We start from the raw sequence: 25806 nt of genomic DNA, 5'->3' as shown, positions 1-25806 counted from the left end.
TACCAATGAATGTTCTATATCTGCTCTATCAAAATCATAAGAATATTTGGAGTTGTTATCAAGGTAGGCCTGGCCTACTCAAAGAGTTGCATGCGCAAAAGCACGACATGTGAAACTAAAAAATTTTGACGCCAAATTACTCAAAACTAAGTACTGAGAAGATAGAACTCCGAGGTACCGATGTCTCTCCTTGCCCCTTTTCCAAAAACCCCAAGAAGGGTAGGCCTTATAAATCAGTACATGTAACACTTCTGGGCGTCCAGGTTTTTTTTTCAAGATGTCTTGCTGGTTTAGCATATTTCCAATGGTTTCAACAAACTAAATTGGAAATTTGTCTGTAACTCATAAGAAGATTTGTTCACATTCAAATCTGAAAAGACAAAAGTCCCAATGGAAATAGCTTTCCTTGATTGTTAACATTCCTCTAAAATAAAGTCATACACTGACTAATTTTAATGAATCCCAAGCCTGGATTATATGTGTTGATATCGCTTTAGTTTAGTCAGATTTTTTATATTTAAGGCCCTTGCAACACAAATGGGTCATAAAGGTGCAACAGTTTAGAGGGGCTATTAAGAATAACACAGAGAGAAAAAGAGGAGAAATTAATTATGATAGATACTTTCAATTTGAAGAGAAAGAAGAAACAAACCACAACAGAGTACACAAGTGCACTTTAGTGCACCCACAATGACTCCCAGAAACAATCCCAGAGATGTAAAGCAAAAACTACAAAAACACAGATTTTTTAAACAAAACAAAAGCACACTCCAAAATTGAGCAACAAAGTTGATTTTATTTAATGTTTTAAACAAGAAACAGCCGAACCTGCCTCAAGGGCCACTTGAAAAAGACAATCATATGTATGTACAACTACAAATGGACCCCCCCCCCCCCCGCGCGTTTTATTTTTTTAAAACATTAAAGTGACATTGTCCAGACAACCACTTTTCTCCTCAGCAATGAGTGGCCGTCAAACAAATTCGACTGCAATCACGATTTCAATAATCATACCGGTATATAAATATCTCTCCTTTCTCCTATGTACAAACACAACAAAAGTATTTATCTGTGGCTTCTGAAACTCAGTCCCCATTTCAGAAAAAAAATATTCAATAACTACCTATTTAAATTCAAGCAGCAAAAGGCTTTTAATGAGAGGAAATTTAAAATAAAAAATTCTGTCCCACTACCTGGTTTCTTATTGTACATGGGGACTAATGTGGGAACTTTCTTTTATTCCTAAGTCAATCATATGCAAAGCACTACAACTGCTTAATGGAAGACTCTCCAATACACCATTTAGAAAAGTAACATATCACAGGCTCCCACTGAGCAGTTGATAATGAAGACAAACATACCCCCCCCCCCCCAATTCACACTCACTTTTCCACATTCAATAAATTCGTGCTATTCAAAGTGCAGCAAAATATCTCTTAAAGAGACTTATGGGCTTTGTTTTCTTAATATTGGCAAAATCAGTCTTGGAAGTTCACAAATTTTCTTCCACATTGGCAGGTCCTTAAGCAGCAATATCAGAAAACAGAGACTACAGATTTTCCAATATTATATACAGACAGACTTCCATACTCAGACCTTAACAAAAATTATTAAATGCATGTCTTAAAATTCACCTGAATTATTTTTTCAAGACCTTTCCACTGAACAGTCTCTGAGACAAAGACAGTGGACAACTTGCCAACTTTTCTAAAACTGAACCCAGGACACCTCCCGTTATAGTTATAGAGTAACCTCAGATAGCTGATGAACAAAATTCTACAGAGGCTTCCTCTGAGGTAGCCTATGAGATTAAATCCCAAATCCCCCAGCGGCTGAATCTGTGGGACAGTCGCAGGACATTCAGGACGGTCGGCAAAATCCTGCAGACCGCATCCATCACTCTGTCAAAGAGAGAAGAACAGTGGAGTCTTCCTCCTGCTCTACGCAGCAGGACACGTTCAGCTTCCGTGCAGCTCTGCTCCGGCATAAATTCTCCGTGACTTTCAATGTTCCCAGCGCCCACTTTATTTTTTTCTCTTCATGCTGGGATCAAAACTGATGCTCTTGTTGCTCTTGGGACCTGACAGTTTGGTCTTCTTCACCTGAAAAAAAGAAAAAGTTTTGTTTTGTGTTGTTCTTTTTAAAATTGTTACCAGCATTACCTCACTGAGCCCTGGGCAGTCCAGAATCTCAATGGTCTCTCCGTACAGACCATTCACACACTTCTTCAAAATATTGTCATCAATGTAGCTTGCTTCATTTTATAGTCAAATAATTATAAAATACATTCCTCCTCTTTATAATATTTCCAACTTTACTAAGTTATCTCTCTAAAACTCTTTTTTTCCACAAATTTGAAATTACCTCACTATTTTCAATTTCAGAAAAAATATGTCTGCACACAGAACGTGACAGAAAATAGCACCACAAATAAATCACTGTTACACCAAATATAAGGACTCGATCTAGATATCTAAATTTCACTTAAAATGATTATGGTACTGGCTTGTAAAGTTCTCAAAACACCCCTAGATGTAGGTGGAGTTTTCTTAACCCTGTCCGTAAGCCCTAAGGTCATTTTGTACCCCCGGGGTTGTATTCTTCACATTTTAGAATACTTCTAGAGCGAAGATCTTTTCAGTATTTCTCAAAACATCGTTTTGAATACTGCTAGACAAAGTGTTAGGATCGGATTAACCAATAGATTTCCTCTTTGGAAAGTGGTGGCACAGAGCTCCCCATGTTGTATGGATACGAAAGTAAAACACGACGTACGGATAGGGTCAAAGAAAAATATGAAAAGACATTGGGTTTGCGGTAGGTCACCAGAGTGAAAGTGAAAGTAGTTTTCATCTTGAACGACCGGCGCTTCTGTATTTAATAAATCTTCATTTTCAGTCAGAAAAATTATTTAACTAAAGCTTCATACAAGAATTATATCACATTATAAGATTGTTTTCTTGGAAAAATCTGAAAACCCAATCCAGTCTTAAGTTCGGGACCAGGACTCCGAGAATTAATCCTGGTGAGTGGTGACTGCAATCTTTCATTTTTTTGTTTAAGTTAGAGTCTTACAGCACTTGTACCTCAAATAAGTCACATGTAAATGCTGAAAATTGGAGGTGTTACTTCTGAGTAATGTATATATATATAGAAAAGGAGGAAGAACAATAAGGACGATAGATTGATACAAAAGAAGGAGCAAACCAAACCAGAGCGCCCACCAACCACCCATGGTAAATGGAACCTATATAAAGAAAAAACTGACAGGGTTGAAGAACCAGCAAAGAAGAAGAAGATCACTGAGTAGAATGTTAAGCATACCTTTTCTTTGCTTCCTCTTTTCGGTAAAGCCGAATCGTACACATCCGTCTTCTGTTTTTTGGCTGAGGACAAAAGAAACACAACAATAAAATAACAATTATATGACTGAACTCCACACACTAACCTCCTGTTTGCCCCACACTATGACCTAAGAAATCTTAACTCACTTGCGACTGGGCCCTTTCACCAGTCACAAGCGTTGAAGACTGGCATTTTTGGGGGTATTTCAATAAATCACCACAACCCTCAGAATTACCCTATTGTAATTATTTTTTGACACAGTAAATTAACATTCAAGCTTAATCTAATACAAAAAACTAAAGTTGTTTAAGTCTAATACTTTAATTTGTATGATTTTTTAAAAATTGGCATGAATTTGATTTTCCAAAAAATTTCCAGACGTGACAAGTAGAATGAAATTCACTACAACAACAAAAATAAAAGTTCAAAGTGTTCTGATTTGATTTGTATACATGTGCAAGTGTTTGGTGAAAATATAAAAGCTGGTCTGTGCATTGATTCAGACCCACACACTGAATTACATGAGACAGATGTACGGCACGACGTTGTGATTTCGTTGCGCGAAAAACAACACCGGTACTTAGTGCTAGATCTAGCCCTAGAACTACGACTCGGGCCGTGTTCGGGTACATATCCAGGATCCTAACTATTAGACACATCATATTCTGAGACACTAGAACTAGTAAAACGTACAGAAATATAGAAAACGGCGAAATTATGTGATTCTTGTTCATGCGACTTCTTCGACCGTTACTACGACGCGACTGTCGGATTACTATCAGCTGTATAGAAAAAAAACAAAGTGCGAGTTCTGGTCTGTTCAACCCCAGTTGGGGTCGCTGTCCTTCACCTTCGATAACTTAAAAACTACCGGCCCCAGAGATACGAAACGAAGTCTAAGTAGCTCAGGCTTGGCCAAACAAGGGTACAAGGCGGGTCTCGCGATCTGTGCGTGATTTGTAGAGCGGAAAAAAAATTCCAAAGTTGGTCACGCAGGGCTTGTGAGACCCGTCACGAGCGTCGCGGCGGGGGTCACGCAACTGTTGTGTGAGCTGTCTGAAGTGAGTTAAAAACCGAAAGACATTCCGGGCATTTACGTGGACACATGCTTCTGAAACAGTCTCCAGCTACTCAGGTGATCCAACTCAATGAACCAGCGCCTGTCGTATGGCGGTTAAAGGCGTTTTTGCTGTCGCACACAGATGACCAGAGTTCAATACTCAAGTGAGGAGAATTTTTATCAAGCATCTAGGTCTTTCTGCTGGGATATTGTGTCCCTCTCAGCTTGGGTTGGCCCTGACAGGCAGGGTCGGAAGCCTGCTTCCTAAATCTTAATTACGACGATAAGGGCGTAAAAACAGGACTTTTATGAATAAACAGCCTTTCCTACAAAAAGCCAAAACAACGAAGGAGCAAAAAAATGAGATTCTAATCATGGAATCACAAAACCAAGTATTGCTGGCACTGTAGCCTAGCTTGATAGCTACTGCGCTACATGACTGCCTCCTTTGACAGATGTGATCAGTACATTGTGCAAACACGGTCAAAACTGTCCAAGAAAAAAACAAAAAATGGCCTCCTTACCCGTGTATTGCTTTTTTTTTATTTAAAAAAAAAAGTATTTGTAAGCGTTTTACAGCACTTGCAACACAAATAGGTCATATAAGCGCCCAGGATCAGAGGTATGACTAGAGAGTAACATACAAAGAAAAGCAGGAGGAGAGATAAGAACGATAGAGACGTGTGATAGGAAAGATAGAGCAAGCCACACCAGAGCAACCACTAGCCACCCCGATGGAGTGGGCACGGAGAAAAGGCCACACAGAGATAGAAAAAATCCCACCCTCACTCTCACCTTTTGAAAGATTAGCTTCAGCAGCGGAGTAATCAAACGTAGAAAACTTCTCCTGTACGTCTTCAATGGTCAGTTTCTTATTCTTATTTTTCGTCTTCTTCTTCCCTTCTGTCACTTCGTTGATCACAGGTACAGAAACGTTGCTCTCCTGAGCCTCCACTGGAATATTTGCACTGGTGTCCCCGACAGAACTGAGGAAAGATATATTTTCTTCTTTATTTTTCCGAACCTTCATCAACTTTTAAACAACAGTAACAGGCTAGCAAAAATTTTTTTAAGGAAGTGGTGAGTGTTCCTGTGACTGACTTGACGATTAATCAAAATAGCTGCCCAAGATGTCATGAAAACATTATAATTTAGGTCAATGTTTGGATACATACGACAGGAGAGATGAGAAGAAAAGAAAAAAAAAGAAAGGAAAAATAAAAGATACCTATGACGGGCTGCCATTGGGATAAAGTAAAAACAACTGAAACTTTGCAAAGCTGCATTTGGTAACAAAAAGACAGTAAAAATACATAACTATTGTAGAGGCTAAACAGAAAACAAAATACTGAGAATAACTGTCCTCCTTGTGAGAATAATGGGGGGGAGGGGGGGGGGGGGGAGACGCCAAAAACAGCATCCTGCTACGAATCATGAGGCATGATGCAAAGCAACTGAGAGATGGAGTTGGATGAACTAAGACCATCTTAAGAAACAAGTATGTAACTGTGAATTTGTTCCACACCCATTTCCCTCTTAACTCTTTCACTAGCGCGAGCCGCATTTCACGGCTTCTTACATCCTGCTTCAAAACCACATCTACTTTCGTAATAATCGAATCTGAAATATGCTGAGATAGGTCATTATTTCCCCTTTATTTTCATATATATAATACATGTGGTTAACATTGAAAATGGAAAAATCTTTAATTAGTCCGACAGTAGGCAGAATCAGAAAGTACGTCACAGATATGGCCCGGGCCAGGTGAGGAAAACCCCCGGTAGAGAAAGAGTTAACAAGGGCAAAGTAGGAAGAATGTGGACATCAAAGTGTCTTGTGTTAAATGCCAAAATATGGAAGAAAAATTCTAAGAATGACACAAAATCAGAGTATTGGGCGAGTCGATGTCAAACTAAGCACACAGCATTTCTTTCTGCTTTCTGAAAAGTGTTGAGTAGAATCCAAATTAAACTCAATTATGACGTTATGTAGAATTTGTCTGATCTTGGTTTTACCTTTGTGAATCGAGAGTGGAAGAAGAACCGTTCTCACTGGCTGGAGCAGCTTCCTTCTCCTTCCGTTTAGCTTTGTCCTTCTTCTTCTCTTTTTTCTTTTTTTGTGACACCTGTTACATCAAACAGAAAAGGACAAAATGTATTGCAATGAGCCCTGAAACACTTCGACAATTTCAATAATTATGTAGTTGTTCAATAATTCATTAACAAAAATGTTTAAAATGAAAAGAAAAAAAACAACAACAAAAACTGCTTGCTTTCTGGATCGGACATTTTGAGCAGGAAATTTTCATACTATTGAACTACCGACAATAACGTTAAAGAATGGGTTTCTATTTGAAATTGAAAAAAATAACGCAAACGTTACATCTGTAGATATGACTCACAGCACAGACCATTGCACTCTACTCCACTCACAGAGTCAACGACAACATGGAAAATTAATTGCCAACAGGTAAATCTCCTTTAGTCAAGAAGCGGGTAATAATACTTGTTAAGTCCAAACCTTATCAGGAAATGTATGTGGTCTGCTCCTTCTTTCCTATCAAACATCTATCGCCTTTACCTCTCCTTCTCTTCTTTGTATGTTACTCTCTAGTAACACCTCTAATCTCCGGCACTTATATGACCCACTTGTAAGTGCCGTAAGACTCTTGCTAAAAACTAACATCTAAATCCCTGGGAGCTCACCTCTTGCCTCAAAGACTTGATCTGCCTCTCCACTTTTTCGTCCGTCTTCCTCCCCGGCTTCGACGACGACACTGTGGCACTTCCCTGGTAGTTGGGCGGGGGTTGGAACAGACTTGTGGCTCTCTGCACCGGCAAACTGCTACCTTCTGGTACCTGCCCAGGACCGTCCGCCTGACCGTCGGCTTTGGTCCTCTTGGTGGGGGGAACTGCACACGTCGAAAAACATGGTTAGTTCAGTTTTAGTAAGAGTTTTACGGCACTTGCAACACAATAAGGTCATAAAAATAAGAGCTGAAGATTAGAGGCGTCACAAGAGAGTAACAAACACAAAACAGAAGGAGGAGAGATAAAGACGATAGTTGTTTAACTCACTGAGCACCACACCCCGATATGCCTCCAAGCCCCACAGGACCACCAATTTCCCCCACTTCTTGAAAATTCATAAAAAATAGAAATGAAATGCTATTTCTTTGAAATTTTCAGTGCTATTTAATAAGATATGGGTTCAACAGACACAATAAACACATTTTGTGAAGAATGAATGACAAAAAAATGTATGGGACTGAAAGAACCCCCAGAACTCACCAAACTCCGGTTCAAAGGCATCCAGGTCGACCTGCTCGCTGACCCCAGAACTGTCCTCAGCTTTCCTCTTCACGCCTGTGGGAGGCTTCATCTTCCACATTTCTTTACGCTGATTAACAAAGCAAAAATACTGCGTTAATTTAAGGGAGGGGGGGGGGGGAACCCAACCTGCCAACAAACAAAAAAGGGGGTGGGTGCAGACTGGAGAGATAAAACGACAGTAGAACAAAAATGAAACATGGAGAAGATGTGTGGAAAGGGGCATGAGAGAGATGAAGCTCACTTGGAACGAGCTAGGAAGGATGGCTCAGGACAGAGATAAATGAAAGGAGCTTGTATGTGGCCTATACCCAACCAGGGGTGAAAGGCATTGATTAATTGATTGATTGATTGATAGAACAAAAACGATGACAATCTACTCACAGCAATATCACAGCTTAAAATGAACAGAAAATAATCAAAGTGAGACACTTGTCTTTTCCAGTGGTGCACTCTCTCCGACTTACGGGCGTGCCAACATTTTCAAAACCCAAGGTTAAAACATCAAATTATGTAACAACGAACCAAGTGACATCATTTGAGATTGGTATGGGTGTTGTGTGTGTGTGTGATAAAGCTCTCAAATTCTTTATTGCCAATTACGGACAGTCTTGGGAAATTCGAGACAGTTAACAAACCCGAACTTATATATTTTCAAAATTTTACACATACGACTGATGTATTTAAAAGGTCCTATTCCCTCACACCTACCTGAGGTTTGACTTTGGCTTCCTTGTCCCGAAGAATGTACTGTGAAAACAACAAAGTCTTTAAGCTTTAGTAAAAGTTTTACGGCATTTGCAACACAATAAGGTCGTATAAGTGCCGAAGAATAGATGTGTTACAAGAGAGTAACACACACAAAAAAGAAGGAGGAGAGATAAGGACGATAGATCATGTTTGATGGGAAAGAAGGAGCAAACCACACCAGAGCACCCGCCAACCACCCACTCACAACACAACAACAAAGTCAGGTTCGTTATCAACATGACAAAATACTGCAACGCAACAAACGGTAAGGCCACAGTTCTGTGTAATTTAACAACACAAAAAAGGTTAAGTTTTAGTTTAGTAAAAGTTTTACAAAACTTGCAGCATAATTAGGTCATAGAAGTGCAGGAGATTAATTGTTACCAGGGAGTAACATACAAAGAAAGGAAGGAGGAGAGATAAGAACAATACACGTTTGAAGGGAAAGAAAGAGAAAACCAAATCAGAGCAACCACCAACCACCCACAAAGACAGCTTTTTAAATTAAGATTTTAGCAAAAATCAAAGTAAACTCATTCTGCTGCCAATGACAAGAATATTCTGCAACACAAGGTGTCATACACTTTTCTATTTTCATATAACTTCAAGTAACGTTAGCAAACCCGTAAATATCCGAAAACACTTGTCTCAAATACCTTCATAAAAGGACTGGCAAATAAACTCTTGACCTCCTTAGCCAGCCTCCTGGCCCCTGCATTCCTCAAGATCTGAAACATGGAAAATACAATGAAAACAGTCACTACAAGTAATAATAATAATAGATAGCATTTGTATAGCGCAAATCCCCGCTCAACAGCAAGCTCTATGGGCTTCACAATCTATACTATTACCCCAGCAGACCTGAGAGCATTCTGAAATAACCTCAACTTCCAGGGAAGCATACAGTGCGCGCTAAAACACTAACATACTGACAAGTTAGCACCTCAATGCTGACAACCTCTGGCTAAACATTGCAATGTTTTAAGATCACCAACCATATATCAGGCTTGTCACCTTTTTCAAAACCTACTTAGGGACAGCCAGCACCAAACGTTACATAACTTCAGACAGGGTTGTTTTAGTAGAGGTTTTATGGCGCTCGCAACAACATAAGGTCATATAAGCGCCAAGGGGTGGATGTCAAATAGTCAACAGAGAAGTCCTTACAGGGAATCAGGCTTACTCTGCTCACCTCTCTAGCTTCAACAGCACAAAGTCTGCTTCGACTATCAAGGCACCCCGGAAATAGCGGGTCACAAAAGTGTGACAAACATACCAAAGAAGTAGAGGCAAAATGACGATGGTGAAGATGAGGAAAGAAAAAGCAGCAGTTCCCTGTTGCAGTTCAGGCAGTTATGAGCATGACATTGATGAAACAGCCCATTTACAATTACAATTCTACTGTGCATAAGAACATGATTAATGTCCCCCCTTTGGGAATGGCCTAAAGACACTTCAGTCAGTAGCACCGCCCCGGTGAAACTTCAGATAATCACCTAACAACAACAACAAAAATTCATACAGTGAAACTGGTTTTGCTGTAGTGTATACATGATAAGGCTCTCAAATTCTTTATCGCCAAATTCGGGACAGTTCCTGAAATTTTTAAGAAAGAACCCCCCCCCCCCAAAAAAAAAACCAAAAAAAAACCAGGCTCTGACTCGTCCAAAGTAGGAGTACAAAATATACGTGAGGCATGCTGACACAATGAGTCACTTTTCAGATTTTAACCCTATAGAAATAGATACATAAATCAACGGCTGAAGTTTGTATTTATGTACAAGTAGGTAATAATAAAAGACATGTTATACTTAAAGAAAGTGGCATCAATGGAAAATCTGCAGATGACCCCATAGTACGAAAAAAAGTAAGAATTTTCTAAGAACTATTCGTACTCACATTTTCATTCAGTTCTTGGAAGGCTGCTATGGTCGGGGAATCTTTCAAAGGCACAACACAACTGCTGCCAAACATTGAGGAGGATGTGGCAACCAGGCCAGTTTCTGTGAAACAAACAAAAAGTTTATGATTTGCCAAAACAAAGAGGTGTCAAACTCAATTGCTCGGGGGAGGAGAGGGGAGGGGAGAGGAGGGGTTACCTCAAATTACTCGTAAGGTTGTGGGTCGAAGTGGAAAAACATTCATGGAGCAGTGCAAAACTAAACCTTTTTAAAATAATCATATGAATTAAAACAGATAAAAGTTTTAATAATAATGACAAATCAAGGCATAACAATTTTCACCCTTACGCCAATTTGTCGGAGCTGGATATCAGGCATCTATTCTTGGCAACAAGTTCTTTATGTTTGGAGTTTGGAGGAAGGTTTTGCATTATGGAGATTCTCATGATGGGACTACATAAAATTCTCTTGCAGGCTGGATATAATGATCTAATTGTTCACCGGGCCAGATGTGGCCAGCGGGCCTCAAGTTTTTGTTTGTTTTAGAAGAGGTTTTACTGCACTCCCAACTGTACTCCCCTCTCTAGCTTCAACACCACAAAGTCTGCTTCGACTATCAAGGCATCCCGGAAATAGCGGGTCACAAGAGTGGGACAAACATACAAAAGAAGAGGAGGAAAAATGACGCTAGTAAGGATTAGGAAAGAAAAGCAGCAGTTCCCTGTTGCAGTTCAGGCACTCGAATTGATGAATCAGCCCATTTACAATAATAACAATTCTACTGTGCATAAGAACATATTAATATCCCTCCTTTGGGAATGGCCTGAAGACACTTCAGTCAGTGGCAGGCCTCAAGTTTGACACTTGTGCAAGAGGTTATACTCCCCCCCCCCCCCCCCCCATAAAAATCGTCACATCGCAATATTGTCCTCACCAGCGATCTTCTGCTCGATCTGACCCAGCCTGTTGTCGAGGTGCGACATGTCGTGGGGACAGTTGAGGATGCTGTCTGCGTCATACTTTGGGTGCTCCACCACCGAGGGACGGGTCGTCGCTTTCTCCACCTGCACGGATAGGGATATGGGCACTTTAAAAGATCCGGAAACCTAATGTTCAGTTTTAGTAGAGGTTTTACGGCGCTCGCAACTGCATAAGGTCATATGAGCGCCAGAAGATTAGAGGCGTTACAAGAGAGTAACAAACATAAAAAGGAAGGAGGGGAGGTAAGGACGATAGATGTTTGATAGGAAAGAAGGAGCAAACCACATCAGAGCACCAGCAAACCACCCACAAACCTAATATGACTGCCACAGGGGGGAGCCTTTCTAAAGGGGATCCAGAAAGGGGTGGGGGTGGGGGGATGCCCCAACGGCTTTTCCTCAGAAAGCTTTGGAAACCTCAGACTTTTTAAAATTATTGTATTTCCAACTTTTACCTAACCTATTTTCATTGTAATTTATATAGAACTCTTTGTTTACAAGGCAGGAAAAAAAAAAATCAAAACGGCAACTTGGAAAAACTTTTGTGACTAAACCAAATGATTTTCCTTTCATTGAGGAAGCTTCTCTTGACTTGTCCATCCTTTTGCCCCCCCCGGTAGTTCCCCACAACCATCACCTGTTTCGTACTTCAACATAAACTGCAGAAACATTTACCTTTATCATAGCTCAAACAGCATTGAAACAGAGTTATTGTAGGCTTGCCAACTTTTTCAAAACTCAATCGGGGACACCCAATGGTTTCAGATTACGTAACAACAAAGTTACATCAACTGGGACAGTTTTGGGGTAGTGTATGGGATAACGCTCTCAAATTCCTAATTGCTGAATTCAGGACGGCCCGAGGAAATTTAGGATAGTTGGTGCACACCTTGTGAAACAAATCTCTCTGTGGGGCAGAGAAAATATACCGACCCTTTCTATATATAATAAATAAGAATAAGAAAGGAAGAAAGAAAGAGAGAGAGAAAGAGAGAATGAAAGAAAGAAAGAAAGAAAGAAAAGAAACAAACAAACCAAGAAAGAAAGAAAAAACAGATGAAAGAAATAAGCAAAAAAGAAAGAAAAGAACAGGTAGAACAACAACAACAACAACAACAAAAAAAAGAAAGAAAGAAAGATTTCTCTACCTTGACCAAGGCAAGTTCTCGAGCATGCAGAATGACGTTGTGTATCTCCGGCAGCGACTGTCGTACCAGGGGAGGGATGGGGTTACAGCACGCCAACACACCCTGGCGCTCGCGCGGGAGGATCTCCGCAATCTGGAGCAGCATGTGGTTGGGCAACACATACCTGTGGACGCAAAATCGGGTTTCATTTGTCAGTCAGAGTTTTACGACACTTGCAACGCATCATCATCATTGCCGTTTTCACCCTGGATCAGGATATAGGCCACGAACAAACACTCTCCACCTTTCCTTATCCTGGGTGAGTCGCTTGATGTCACTCCATGTCTTCCCACTTTTCTGCACATCCATTTCCGTGACTCTTCTCCAGGTTCCACGTGGTCTTCCCCTTGATCTTTTACCCTGTGGGTTCCTGCTTCTGTCCAGACAGTATCCAGTGGGTTTCGCTGACTCCTAGTATGTGCAGCCTGTATCTCTTCACCTCTTGTACTACTTGAGAACTCTTTCCTGCTTCATACAAGGTGCGAACATTCCACGACGCAATCCGGAGAGACTACTTGCAACACAAATAGGTCATAATGGTGCCATTCTGGTCAATATTTGCCCAGGTTATGGTTCTTTTCCACAAACTAAACAAACACTTCTTGAGAACCTGAACATAGGTCCCGCAGAAATGGGGAATACCTTTCTATAGAAAAAGAGTTTAACATAGGCTGCCTTAACCTTTGATCAAACAAGAACACCCAATGGAGATTTACAAAAGTAATATCATTAATATATCAATCATGTAAGAACACCCAATGGAGATATACAAAAGTATTATCATTAATATATCATCTACAGGCCACACCTCTGAGACAATCCACATTCTTCTGATACCAAAATCATTGCATGAGATCAAAAGAGCTCTATCTGCATTATAGATACTTTTGACAGAGATATAGGACTTCAAAGTTAGTGAATTTTAAACGCAAAAGCATATAGAACCTTCTTCTCGTGTATTTTTCTCGACGCAGAATATGTCATTCAGAGCAAAACACGGATCATCATGTAATGCGTTGAAGATAGAGCAAACTGTAGCTCAAAACAAAAATCATTTTTAAAAAGAAAACAAATCACATAGAATCCTTTTACTCTCATACGATGCAACATGGCTCACCCTAAGCTCTCGTCCTCCACCCTGGCTAACTTATCTCTCCAGTTGAAGAGCTCTTTGAAAGCTGCCATCTGCTGGTTGCTGAACGTCTTTTTGCTCTTCCTGTACAGCTCCAGGTGATCCCACTCGGAAAAACATGGTTTCCGGTAAACCTGAAAAACAAACAACCAAGAGGCATCCAGAACGAAACAATTCTCATTACTTTGCTAAACAAACACATCTTGAGAACCTAAAAATAAGTCGCACAGAATTGGGGAATACCTGTCCAGAGAAAAAGAGTTTATCATAGGCCGCCTTTACTTTTACCTTGTCATATCGTCGTCATCATTCACCATTCATCACCGTCGCAAGTGTCAAAATACAAAAGTTTTCGGGAGGGTAAGCAAAAAAATTGTTTTATTTTGGGCAAAACATTATGTTGAAATAAAAAGTTTAAATCATCTAAATCCGTTACTATATAGTGTGGTGGAGCCAGAAAGGTATATAGTGTAAAGCGCATAGAGCCTGCTGTTGAGCGGGGATATGCGCTCTACAAATGCTATCTATTATTATTATTATTATTACTATTTTAAGAAAGAGGAATGAGACTAAGGCCTCTCAATGCGCCTCATCAAACCGTACAACATACTTGACTTTCAATTTTAAAAAATTTTTGTGCTGAAATGTTGAATGGTGGTGCTGACAATAATATAAGTACGGCTTTACCTAGAAACACACTTTTTAAAAAACCAACCCGACTTCATTTAAACAATAAGTGAGGGGTGCTGACAAATAAATTAATTACTTCTTGGATTTTAGCCCCATGAAAATAGATATGTCAAATTTATAGGCTGAGCTTGTACGATATATTAGAATGAAATAACAGAAGACGTATTATATTTCAAGAAAATGGCGTCAAAAGAAAATCTACAAATTCGACCACAATGTCGATTTAAGGCTGATATCTCTATTCGCAGACTGTGAGAAGCAATTCCTTTGGTCAGCACTCCTCACAATATGAATCCAGTCATGAGCCCACTTTTAGTTTAGTTTTAGTAGAGGTTTTACGGCGCTCGAAACTGCATCAGGTCATATGAGCGCCAAAAGATTAGAGGTGTTACAAGAGAGTAACAAACATAAAAAAGAAGAGGAGATAAGGACTATAGATGTTTGATAGGAAAGAAGAAGCAAACCACACCAGAGCACCCGCCAACCACCCATGGCCCACCTTAGAAGCAACCATGGCGCTGCGGTCGTACACAGACACCAGGAGGTTGGCTTGCTCGTTTCCCTGGTCAATCAGCTGGTTCCTCATCATGTCGTAAATGTACAGGAGGTAGTGGGTGTCCTCTCGGGCGTAGCTGACAAGTTCAGCAGGCAGAGGTCTGGAGGGAAATCATCAAAACATTATTACCAATTTAAGATATCTCACACAAAAAAACATTATTCTTTTTAAAAAAATAATGTTTTAATTATTAAAAAACCCAGCAACCAACAACAACATCAAACAAATAAAAAAACAATAACAACCCGAAAACATGAACTGAATGTCATCAGGGTCAGACTTCACAGTATATCCACCAAATGAGGTCAAACACTTTTCGACTTTTTCTTTAGAGGGGGCTGAGCTCTTTCAGTCCCGAGGAGAAAGTCCAAATCTAGCCTAATGATGGACTCTATAAAAAGAAACTCAACCGTACTGAATCTAGCCCCCCCCCCCCCCAACCACCACCACCACACACACACACCTTATCCTCCAGTCGGCCAGCTGAAACTGTTTGTCTGGCTCCACGCGGCAGAAGTTCATCATGAGGTGGGCCAGGGAGAAGCGGGAAAAGCCCAGCACCCTGGCAGCCTGGCCCGTGTCGAACATGTTGACGACGTACACACCAAAGTCTCGCTGCAGCCACACGATGTCCATGTCCGCTCCGTGGAGGACCTGTGTGGAGAATAACAACAAGAGTTTGTTTTATTGTTTCAGTAAGTTTTACGGCACTTGCAACACAGTAAGGTCAATTAAGTGCCAAAGGTTAGAGGTGTTACAAGAGAGTAACAAACACAAAAAAGAAGGAGGGGAGATAAAGACAATAGATTTTTTAAAGGAAAGCAGGAGCAAACCACACCAGAGCACCCACCAACCACCCACAATAACAAGAGTAATTATAACAGAAATAACAAAAAATTTTAAAAATAATACTAACATTAACAATAAAGATTATTTCAATAGCATCAAGAAGTAGGACCTACTAGTGACGCCCTCCACCCATCCGCAAGACAAAAACTTAAAGATGTCCACAAAGCTTACTTTGGTGATGGAAGGGTCGGCAAACACTTCGTTCAGTTTGTACATCTCGCTCCTGAGTTCCAAAACATCCACAATGTAGTCATGAGACCTGGTGGAGATTTGCATGAGGCAAGTCAAACCCTGTGGAAGATAATGACAACAATAACAACAACAATAATAATAAACAATAAATAATAATAATAATGACAATAGAAATTTATCTAGCGCCTAAACCTCAAAAGACTTCAAGAGCTGTGCAGCGCAGAATTATCACTCAACTTAACAGACAAATCAAAAGACAGAAAAGCCACATTATGAGTATATTTAACAACACACACAAAAATGCCAACCAAAAGCCGTAAAATGTACATTTCGAGACCATGTACCTACAAACACACACACACAGCTGACCAGGAAACTTGTTTTTGTTTTGTTTTAGTAGAGGTTTTTCGGCGCTCGCAACAGCATAAGGTCATATGAGAGCCAGAAGATTAGAGGTTTACAAGAGAGTAACAAACACAAAAAAGTAGGAGGGGAGATAAGGACAACAGATTATGTTTGATAGGAAAGAAGGAGCAAACTACACCAGAGCACCCGCCAACCACCCACTGACCTGGAAACTGCGGTAGGTGTGAGCCTCCAAATCAACGGCAAATTCCACTTGTGTCTTGAGGTGAGCGAGGAGCTCGTCCAGCTGTTGGCTCGTCTCCACCATCATCAACGGCGTCAGCCGCACGGACTGGGGCTCCTGTACACCATCACAGGACAGGATTTAGTTCAGTTTTAGTTAAGTAAGAGTTTGATCATTTATGGCACATGCAACACAGTTTTAGTTTTAGAAAGAGTTTTACGGCGCTCGCAACGGCATAAGGTCGTATGATTAGAGGTGTTACAAGAGAGTAACAAACATAAAAAAGAAAACGGGGAGATAAAGACGATAGATGTTTCATAGGAAAGATGAAGCAAACTACACCAGAGTACCCACCAAAAACCCACAGGAAAAGATTAATTGAATTTTAATGAGTAAGAGTTTATCATTTATTATGGCACTTCAAACACAGAAAGGTCATATAAGTGCCACAGATTACAGCTGTTACTATAGAGTAACATAAATCCAATATTTTTTTTATTTTTTTTTATAACGTGTTATCAGATTTGCTAGTATCTGTGGGCAATATTTATACAACATGTAAATTGATTCACAAATAAGTAATTCACATAGAAGATGCATTGTAAACCAAATTTCCCCACAGAGGTAAACAAAATTGGGTGTTTCAAACACTTACATAGCAAAAAGATTACCCGCAGCCTGCCAATTTCGCTATGTGCGTACCAGATTGGAGATTAAAACAAACAAAATGATTACCTGAGGAGTGACTTTTTTTAGCTGCTCCGGGCTAGGCCTGAATCTCTCAAGTTCAACTCGATAGGGATGTGGGTAACTGCAACAAATTGAAAAAAAAAACATTTTTCTTTTTCAAATGTAAGAGTTTTTACACACACCCCCCCCCCCCCCCCCCCTCCACACAATTGAAATCATTCAGGAGGCAGGCTTCCCACCCTGCCTGTCAGGATCAACACGGGCTGAGAGAGATACAACACAGCAACAAAAAGAACAAGATACTCTAAAAAAAATTCTCCCCACTCGGGAGTCAAACACAGTTCTCCTGTGTGTGACAGAGAAGCACCTAACCACTACACCACAGACGCCGGTAGCAAAAAATAAAGAGATTTACTGAACAGTTTCTTACATAGCTTAGACAACTCAGAGAGGGAAAATCTGACTCACATCAACAACAGTGTACGAAGACTCCTGCTATAAGCAATTTAACCACGGCAGACTTTTCATTATTACAGGCACTTTTTAGTAAAACCCCATCTCCTCATGTCACCAGTCTGCTCATGTACTCACACAAAATCTGGCCTTTCTGTGTCCTCCAGTGTTACTCCCTCTGGTAAATGCAAGCTCTCTGTGGATTACCCGAAAGCAATTTTTTTAAAGCGTGTCAAAACCAATATAATACATAAAAAAAGAACCGCATTTTTAACACTTATCAGGAGTGTGGTTGACAAAGCTAAAGGAAATGTTAAATTTTCCACCCCCCAAAAGAAGAACATTAGTTTTTAATATGCTCCCTGCTTTAAGTAAATCAAACAGAATAAATAAAAGACTTACTTATAAATCTAAATCATTATTCATAAAGGCAATATGGTGTGCACTGGTTACATAGTTCTGCAAGAAAAGGAGATAGTAATAATAATAATAATTGCATTTTTATAGCGCATATCCATGCTCAAGAGCATGCTCTATGCGCTTTACAACTATTAGATAGTAAGCCTTTTAAGGAAGCTTTATGCTGTGCCTTTTATGAGAATGAAAATGCATAGGTCCTTCCAGTATGAACTGTGTTAAATAAAATAAAAGGCAACACTTTCCCTTCCTCAAAAAATATCAAAATCTAGTTCCTCACCTTCTAGAGAAATTACAGCGTGGGGCTTGTTCCTTATCTGTGGTCTGTACGGGTTATTGCTGTTGTCAATTTTATCTTGGAAGCGCAGCTGAGGCCTTTGAATATTACGAGCAGTAAGTAGCCTGTAAGCAGCTGCTGGCTTGCTGGAGTTGCCCGGGGGCTGAAATTAAACCAAAAAGCATATTATGAGCAAAATCAATGGAGTACATTTGGCTTTGTTAGAGTTTCACAGAACCGGAAACACAAATAGGTCATATAAATGGACAAAGTTTAGAGGTTTTGTTTGTTTTAATATGTGTTTTACGGCAATTGCAACACAATAAGGTCATATAAGTGCTGAAGATTAGATGAGTTACAAGAGAGTAACAAACACAAAAAAGAAGGAAGGGAGATAAAGACATACTTGTTTTGTTTGTTTAGTATAGGGTTTTACGGCGCTCGCAACTGCATAGGTCATATGAGCGCGCGGGACACACCTAATACTTTTTCGTTGGTAGGAAATTTTGAATTTTGCCCGGGTGGCGGCCGAAGCCTACTCTTATCGATTTTAGACCACCAAGGGATCTTTAACGTGCGCAACTTGCACACGGGCCCTCCGAGATTTTTCGCCCTTGTCCGAGAAGGCTAGGTGTAGATCTTTCCTACCAGAAGATCAGGGGTGTGGCAGAAAGACAGCAGTTAGGAGGAGCCAAGAAGTAGCAGTAGAAAGGCTGCAGAAAGAGTCAGGAGCCCAGAGGAGGGGGCAAAGGAGGTGAGGGGGTGGGGGCAGAAAGTGGAAATGAAAGCAGACAACAGAAAATTGTCAGAGATCAGGAAAGGATGCGAAAGGAGACAATTTTAGAGAAGAAAATTTTTTGGTCGCTACCCGGAATCGAACCCGGGACCTTTGAATGAGAGGCCAACACCTTAACCTCTAGGCCACGAGAGCCCCCCACATACTTGTTTGATAGGAAAGGAGAAGCAAACCATACCAGAGCACCCGCCAACCACCCAAACAAACAATGTAAGAGTTACAGCCTGTGGTTGAGCTCTTTATATAGATTTAGAAAGAGTTTTATGGCACTTGCAACACAATAACATCATGTAAGTGCTGAAGATTATTAGAGGTGTTGGTAGACAGAAACAAACACCCAAAATTTATTTTATTTTTTTTATAAATTTTTAAAAATAGATGTTTGATGGGCTAGAAGGAGCAGACCATGCAAATAGGAATAGGGTTGTTGTTTTTTTAGGTGCTGATATTTAACTCAATCAGGTCCTTATCACAAATTAACATACAACTTTCTGACAAACACCCACCTAGTCATGATGAAAAAAATACTAAGAAAGAGAACAGAAGGGGCACCTTTTTGTTCCAGCTGGTCGCTGACTTGGACGGAGTGTAGGAAGCCGCTGCCACAACCAGTTTCTTCTCCTCCTTGCGAAGCCCAGACGCCTCGTCCAATGATGCACCCTGGCAGCATGATAAGAAAAGACAGCTTGCTCATTAAAGTATCCAACTCAAGATAGGAATAGTTGCATACTAAATAAATTTTTCCTATGGGTTTATGGTCAACATAAACAGAAAATAATCCCCTTGTTAACTTAAAATTGTCAACTTTTTTAGATTTTGAAAGAAGCAGAAAAAAAATCATATAATAGTTTCATCACTTTTTTAAACTCCTGAATTACTTTCCAAAACCAAAATAAATATATAAATATAGATCTATATCATTTAGAAAAGGTCAATGTATAAATGGTATGAAAAATTTGTTTTTCATGACAAATTACCGAAGAAGTTTGCGAAAAACCATTTCCTATTGTTCATGATATCATCTGCCAGCCGGTCAGATGTACTACGCTTAATATTTCAATTATTTTTTTTTTACTTGCAGTTTCTTAATCTGTGGTAAAGCTTGCATTGTATACATGCTCAAAAGATATAAGACCAAAGTTGAAATTCTACAAATGAAAAAGTCAAGAAATGATACATAAAGCAGGTACAACGGTTTAAAGAATGAAAAACTATTCTCTATATCCCCTCAAAATTTTTGCTTTCTGAGCCTAAAACATTTTAACAGCTTGCCAACATTTTTTCCCCTTTCTACTTACCACTCGTTCCAATAGCTGGTCATTCACATCCATCAGAATGTCAAATTTGTCCTCAAGCTCCGTGGTACTGCCATGCCGAATATTTCCTTTCACATTCTGATGCCTCAGGATTCTCTGCAGGCTGATCATAAAGGAGAATTAGTTGTGTCAATATAACATATGTTATGACAGTTTTCTGCGGTCATTTCATTTTCCCAGCTAAATACAAATCTAAAATTATTTTATGCGACATTGGGAGCTTCCAGTATTAACATCAAATAAACAAATTTTGAGCCTAGGTTAGCTGGGCTTTATCACTTCTGAGAGACTGGCTAAGAGCACAAATGAAAGAAAGATAAAAAGGAAGAGAGAAAATGGCGATGGAACAGACACGAGTTGAATACTGTATACAGTTAAGGGTTTCATTGCAGTACTTGGTAGGTTTGCAGAATAGAACTTAAAGGGACTCCCCAATGTCAATGTCAGATGAATAGAAAAAGAAAAAAACATTATGGTGGAGGTACACATGCTAAGAGACAGGGAAAGATTTAGACACAAAAGAAGAAAGATGCACCATACAGAATGAGACATGATCTTGGGAGGGAAATTTTTTAAGGCTTAATTACTATTGAAAGTTAAAAAGAAAATAAATTAGTGCACATTTAACTAATACAAGATTAAGATACAATAACTTGAACAAGAAATTCAAAGATAATAAACAATTCCTTTTTTTTTGGGGGGGGGGGGGGGGGGGTTAATAAGTGTTTTACAGCACTAGCAACACAATAAGGTCATTTAAGTGCCGAAGACTAGAGGTGTTGCAAGAGAGTAACAAATACAAAAAAGAAGGAAGTGAGATATAAGGATGATAGATGTTCGATAGGAAAGAAGGAGCAGACCACACCAGAGCACCCACCACCATTATAATCTATATTTAAAAATGTGTGCGTGTGGGTGGGGGGGAGTGACCATTTGTACAAAGGTAATTGTTTTCGACAGGCAACTTCTAAAGCAGGTTCCACTGTATTAACTTACACGCCAAGGATCCTTCGGCCTTCAATGTCCATAACATCCCGAACAGACCGAAAGGTCGAGTAAAATTCATAATCATCTCCAACAGGGAGACCATTTGAGCTTCTAGTAGCCTGCAAAACAGCTTTCAGGGCTTGCTGTGAAAAACCAGAGACAACTCAAATTTACCATTAACTGCCTGATTATAGCTTAAACATTTACAATTTACACAAACTACGCAAAAATGAGATTAAATGTTAATTCAAGAGAGATTTAAAAACAACGAAACAAAGTCATAAGACCTTTCACCTAATTTACTAATAAACAACTGCACAAACAGTAGAACTTTACATGTCCTGAAACTTCTTTCATGAGACCTACTACCCAAAAAATGGCGTGAGAACAAGTTTTGGAGAACTGTAAGAGTAAGCAAGTATATAGATATCTACACTGCAGTGAAGAGGCTAATTCTGTTTTGGTTCAAACTTCCGTCTCAACATTTTGCACACTAAACGGGGTGTACGTTGAATATATAGATGTCCTCAGACTTCAGAAATTAAGTTAATTCTCACACTTAATTTACTTCATCGAGTCATTCAACTCCAATATCAAACAGATCTGAAACATATCATTCAGTCAATACAGTTAGGCTTCTTTGTCAATTTGTATTCCCTGACACTGCCACAGATATTTTGTTTTTGTGGTACAAACATCAAGACGTCAAATCCTTCTGCTATCTTGGGAGTATAATTGACAGACAGGGAGAAACAGGCGTTCAAATTAAGTCCTGTGCCGTATTGAAAAGGCACAGACTGCATTTATTTCGGTGATCTTATACTTTAGCACGTTAAATTCTTCAATTGAGGACTTCCGAAACGAGCGACCACTATCAGATCTGGATCAAAATTCTGTGTCATCAAGATTATACTCAATGGCTTCCAAAATCATGATGGAAGACTGAAAACCACTGTTATACGATCTGTTCATGACAAAATTAGGGTAGTTTGCACATTTTTAGGCCCAGTTCAAAGTTTTGAAGGTCTGGGTCGGGGATTAGTAGACTTTGGGAATTTAACGTGCTAAAGTATAAGATCACCTTTATTTCTTCGTTTGAACAGGATTTGGAGGACCAGGGATATCTCACTACGAACAAAGCTGAGGACTTTCCAACTCAAATCTGTTGTATCGATATGAGACATGGAACATATCTGGTCTTAAAAACGTCGTATAAAGAGGATCCAGATTTCCTTGAACAAGTGTTTGAGGAAGCCTCTGAGGATCAGATTGATCTTTTGGAGAGGAAATCTGATTTGTTATGAACCGAAAGTCGGAAGTTGGAAGAAGCAGACCAACAATCTCTGACCAAAAAAACAATTTTTTGTTTCACAGTTTAGAAATCATAGACCCAGCCTTTGTTTTCGTGCTCTCTCCCAACCTGCCACCCTCCCCCCACCATTTCTCACTCCATCCAGGTGTAAAAGGGGTAGATCTAGATCTACCAACTAAGGAAGTGGTTATTCTCACCCATGTCTCGTTATTCTCACCCCCTTGTTTTACCAGAAATGAATGTAGATCAAGGCAATCAAGGTGGTTCGCACGTTAGGCTGCAGCATCTGTAAGAAGAGATGACCGCCTCCAGGTAGCTCCAGATGGCAATTAGTAAGACCCAAATCTAGATCTAGTTTACATGATTAAGTAGCCTAGTGTCAGTGAAGTGTGTAGTGACGGAGTGTGTGAAGACCTTAGTCTTAGTTTAGTAACAGTAACACTACAGACAACAGTGGACTAGATCTACCTACAGTCCTACAGAGTTTAAGTTAACAACAGTTCATCAGTGCACACACAGGACTACACAGTTTAATTAAGCCTACGTATCATACTAAAGCTAATAGATCTAACACATCTTTTTGAAAACTTTTCATCCTAAAAGATCAAACACCTGAGAAAATTCGTTCACGTCCGCAAATCCTGGAAATATACAGGCTGAATCAGACTCATTACAGTCAGCATCATGCACGACATCCGATGTGCTGGACGCCGCCATTTTGAAAGAGCGAGCACTGTGAGAGTAAAGTTGAGGAAAATCCGGTATGAGTAAAACTTTGAAATTTTCTAACGAAACGAAATTTTGAAAGTGAAAGCACACCTCTTCGGAGAAAAAAAAAGTTGTTAAAAAACCGATTAATTTGGAAACTGTTTTCAATACCGACGTAGATATCTAGTAAATTTGAGCTGATTCTTTTAAATATAATAATATATATTTGAGATGCAAATCAATCTAAATGTCAAGATTTTCCAGACAAGAGCGGTGGGGAGACAGATAATAATAGTTTTTAGATAATAATAATAATAATAATAATAATAGGTAATTATTTAATATTCACCATCCTTGTTCCTGTGAGCAACTGATTATTTTTATGTCATGACCACACAGAAGAGGCGAAGTGGTAGGCCTAAACAGATCATCAGTATTTTCCTCACATACAGTAGAATCTCTGGCCACAGATTTTCTTTCACCCGCCCAATATAAGAGATATGATAGAAAAGACTCGCATCCGTCTCCTCAAACAACATTCTCAAAGGAAGAGCAAATTAAGTTCTCGATCAAGGCCACCAAATCGAGCACGCAGTCCCCATGCCTATAACGCTGAATGGAAGGCGAGATTGAGAGCTGAATTTTGGGAGATTGAGAGCTTCGCCTGTTAGGCCTACTTTTGGTTTTGTAAGAGTGTCACGTACGGTACTTGCAGCACACATAGGTCATATATATAGGTGTCAACTAGTATTTTTTAAATAGTGGGAAGTAGTGCTGTAAATTATCCCGTATTCTGCGTGATGGAGATTTGTAGTAATTTATATAAATTTATGAAGAATTTTTAAAAAAATCTAGTCTGGATTGTTGTGGAGAAAATGATTACGTTAAGACAATTTGATACAAACTGTTGTGCTAAGTATGGGGGACATTGATTCACCCATTAAAGAGATGTTTGAGGAGGAGTTACATCATGAATTTTTGAGCGCACTATAGAGAGTAGGCGCACAAATTAACAAATTAATTATGGGAGATGATAACGATCACGCATGCAGTTCCTACACTCTTGTCTTCCTTGCATATCATGCACCACTTAACCAAGTCTCCCATTTTCAAATAATTGACTTGCTTGGTTCGAGTATTGTGTTACCCTACGAGATTGAAGGCAGACCCAGACAATCGTGGGCAATCCATACCCTACCCTATCCACCAGCAATTTTTTTTGCAGAGGGGACATAACCACTAGGATACTGGCAACAGCAATACATTTTAACAGCTATTTCCCCTACACAATGCTCGTGATTGGGTATGTAATTATGTCTTGTCATCAGACATCAGGGAGTATTGAATTACATGTATTATAATGTCATGTACGGCTACATTACCACGAGAACAGCTGAGCATCGCCTATTAATTATTATAGTAATAGTGCGTCATTATGTAAGCTTTCTTGTATACTATATTATGTACTAGTACTATAGATATTAGGCCTTGGTTATTTGAAGATTTTATTTCGACCTCCCGTCATTGGTCGACAGTTGAGATGTGAACAGGTTTTCCTTTTACAAACTCACTTGACATTGTAAAAGAGGTATAGATTAAAGGAGAATTGGGAGGTGGAAGTAAACTGAAGTGAATGGTGGAGATTCTATGGTAATAGTGTCAGAGCAGCGGAACTTTGCTCTAAGGCCATTATATGTTATTATTTTGTACACATTATTTCCCACCTGTTGTTTTCGGTGAGGACCTACACTTCACCCAGGTGTGGTTAAATGGATGCCGGCCATGAACGGCGAAAGATCTTGTCAATTCAGTTTGTTAGTGTTTGTGTTTCAGGCAGTAAAGGAAGACACACAGGTGAAAAAATGGAAATAGATTGGGCACAACCTGACGAGACCCCCGACAAGCATCATCAGATAGGCTCTGACGTGGAATCCACAAGGAACACATAAGAAAGGAAGACCAAGGATGACATGGAGGCGACCGGTACAGGCAGAAATGGGAAAGGTGGAGATATGGAAACAGGTAGAAAAGGGTGCACAGGACAGGCTTCGCTGGAGAAATGTGCTGATGGTCTATGTTCTACTCATGGGAGTTAAAAAGGGCAAGAGAGAGAGAGAGAGAGAGAGAGAGAGAGAGAGAGAGAGAGAGAGAGTATTTAGGTGGGTTAGGGGAGGGGATTTCAGTTGGGAATAGATGTGGGCTTGTTTTGTGTGTGTATGTGTGTGTGCGTGTGTGTGTGTGTGTGTATGTGTGTGTATGTGTGTGTGCATGTATGTGTGTGAGTATGTGT

At 39.8% G+C, this 25806-nt stretch overlaps 1 protein-coding gene across 2 annotated transcripts; it reads right to left on the bottom strand.

Annotated features, from left to right (window-relative positions):
- Window positions 1–776: 776 nt before the first annotated feature.
- Window positions 777–23541, bottom strand: LOC101860507 (exosome component 10; the record flags this gene model as incomplete). 2 transcript variants are annotated; one of them, XM_035970650.1, is given in 23 exon segments in its annotated part: window positions 777–2102; window positions 3325–3386; window positions 5201–5391; window positions 6421–6530; window positions 7111–7316; window positions 7696–7804; window positions 8446–8484; window positions 9141–9218; window positions 10384–10487; window positions 11320–11449; window positions 12514–12676; window positions 13670–13818; window positions 14874–15030; window positions 15394–15584; window positions 15951–16070; window positions 16543–16677; window positions 17296–17371; window positions 17842–17899; window positions 18401–18560; window positions 19746–19853; window positions 20492–20612; window positions 21506–21639; window positions 23421–23541. In XM_035970650.1, coding segments are annotated over 23 exon segments (2800 nt in total), but the record flags the coding sequence as incomplete, so codon positions are not given.
- Between the last annotated feature and the right edge of the window lie 2265 nt (window positions 23542–25806).

The sequence above is a fragment of the Aplysia californica genome, unplaced genomic scaffold, assembly GCF_000002075.1.
Source record: "Aplysia californica isolate F4 #8 unplaced genomic scaffold, AplCal3.0 scaffold00301, whole genome shotgun sequence".
In the NCBI taxonomy this organism is placed as follows: Eukaryota; Metazoa; Mollusca; class Gastropoda; order Aplysiida; family Aplysiidae; genus Aplysia; species Aplysia californica.
This window is presented reverse-complemented; position numbering and strand designations above follow the sequence as displayed.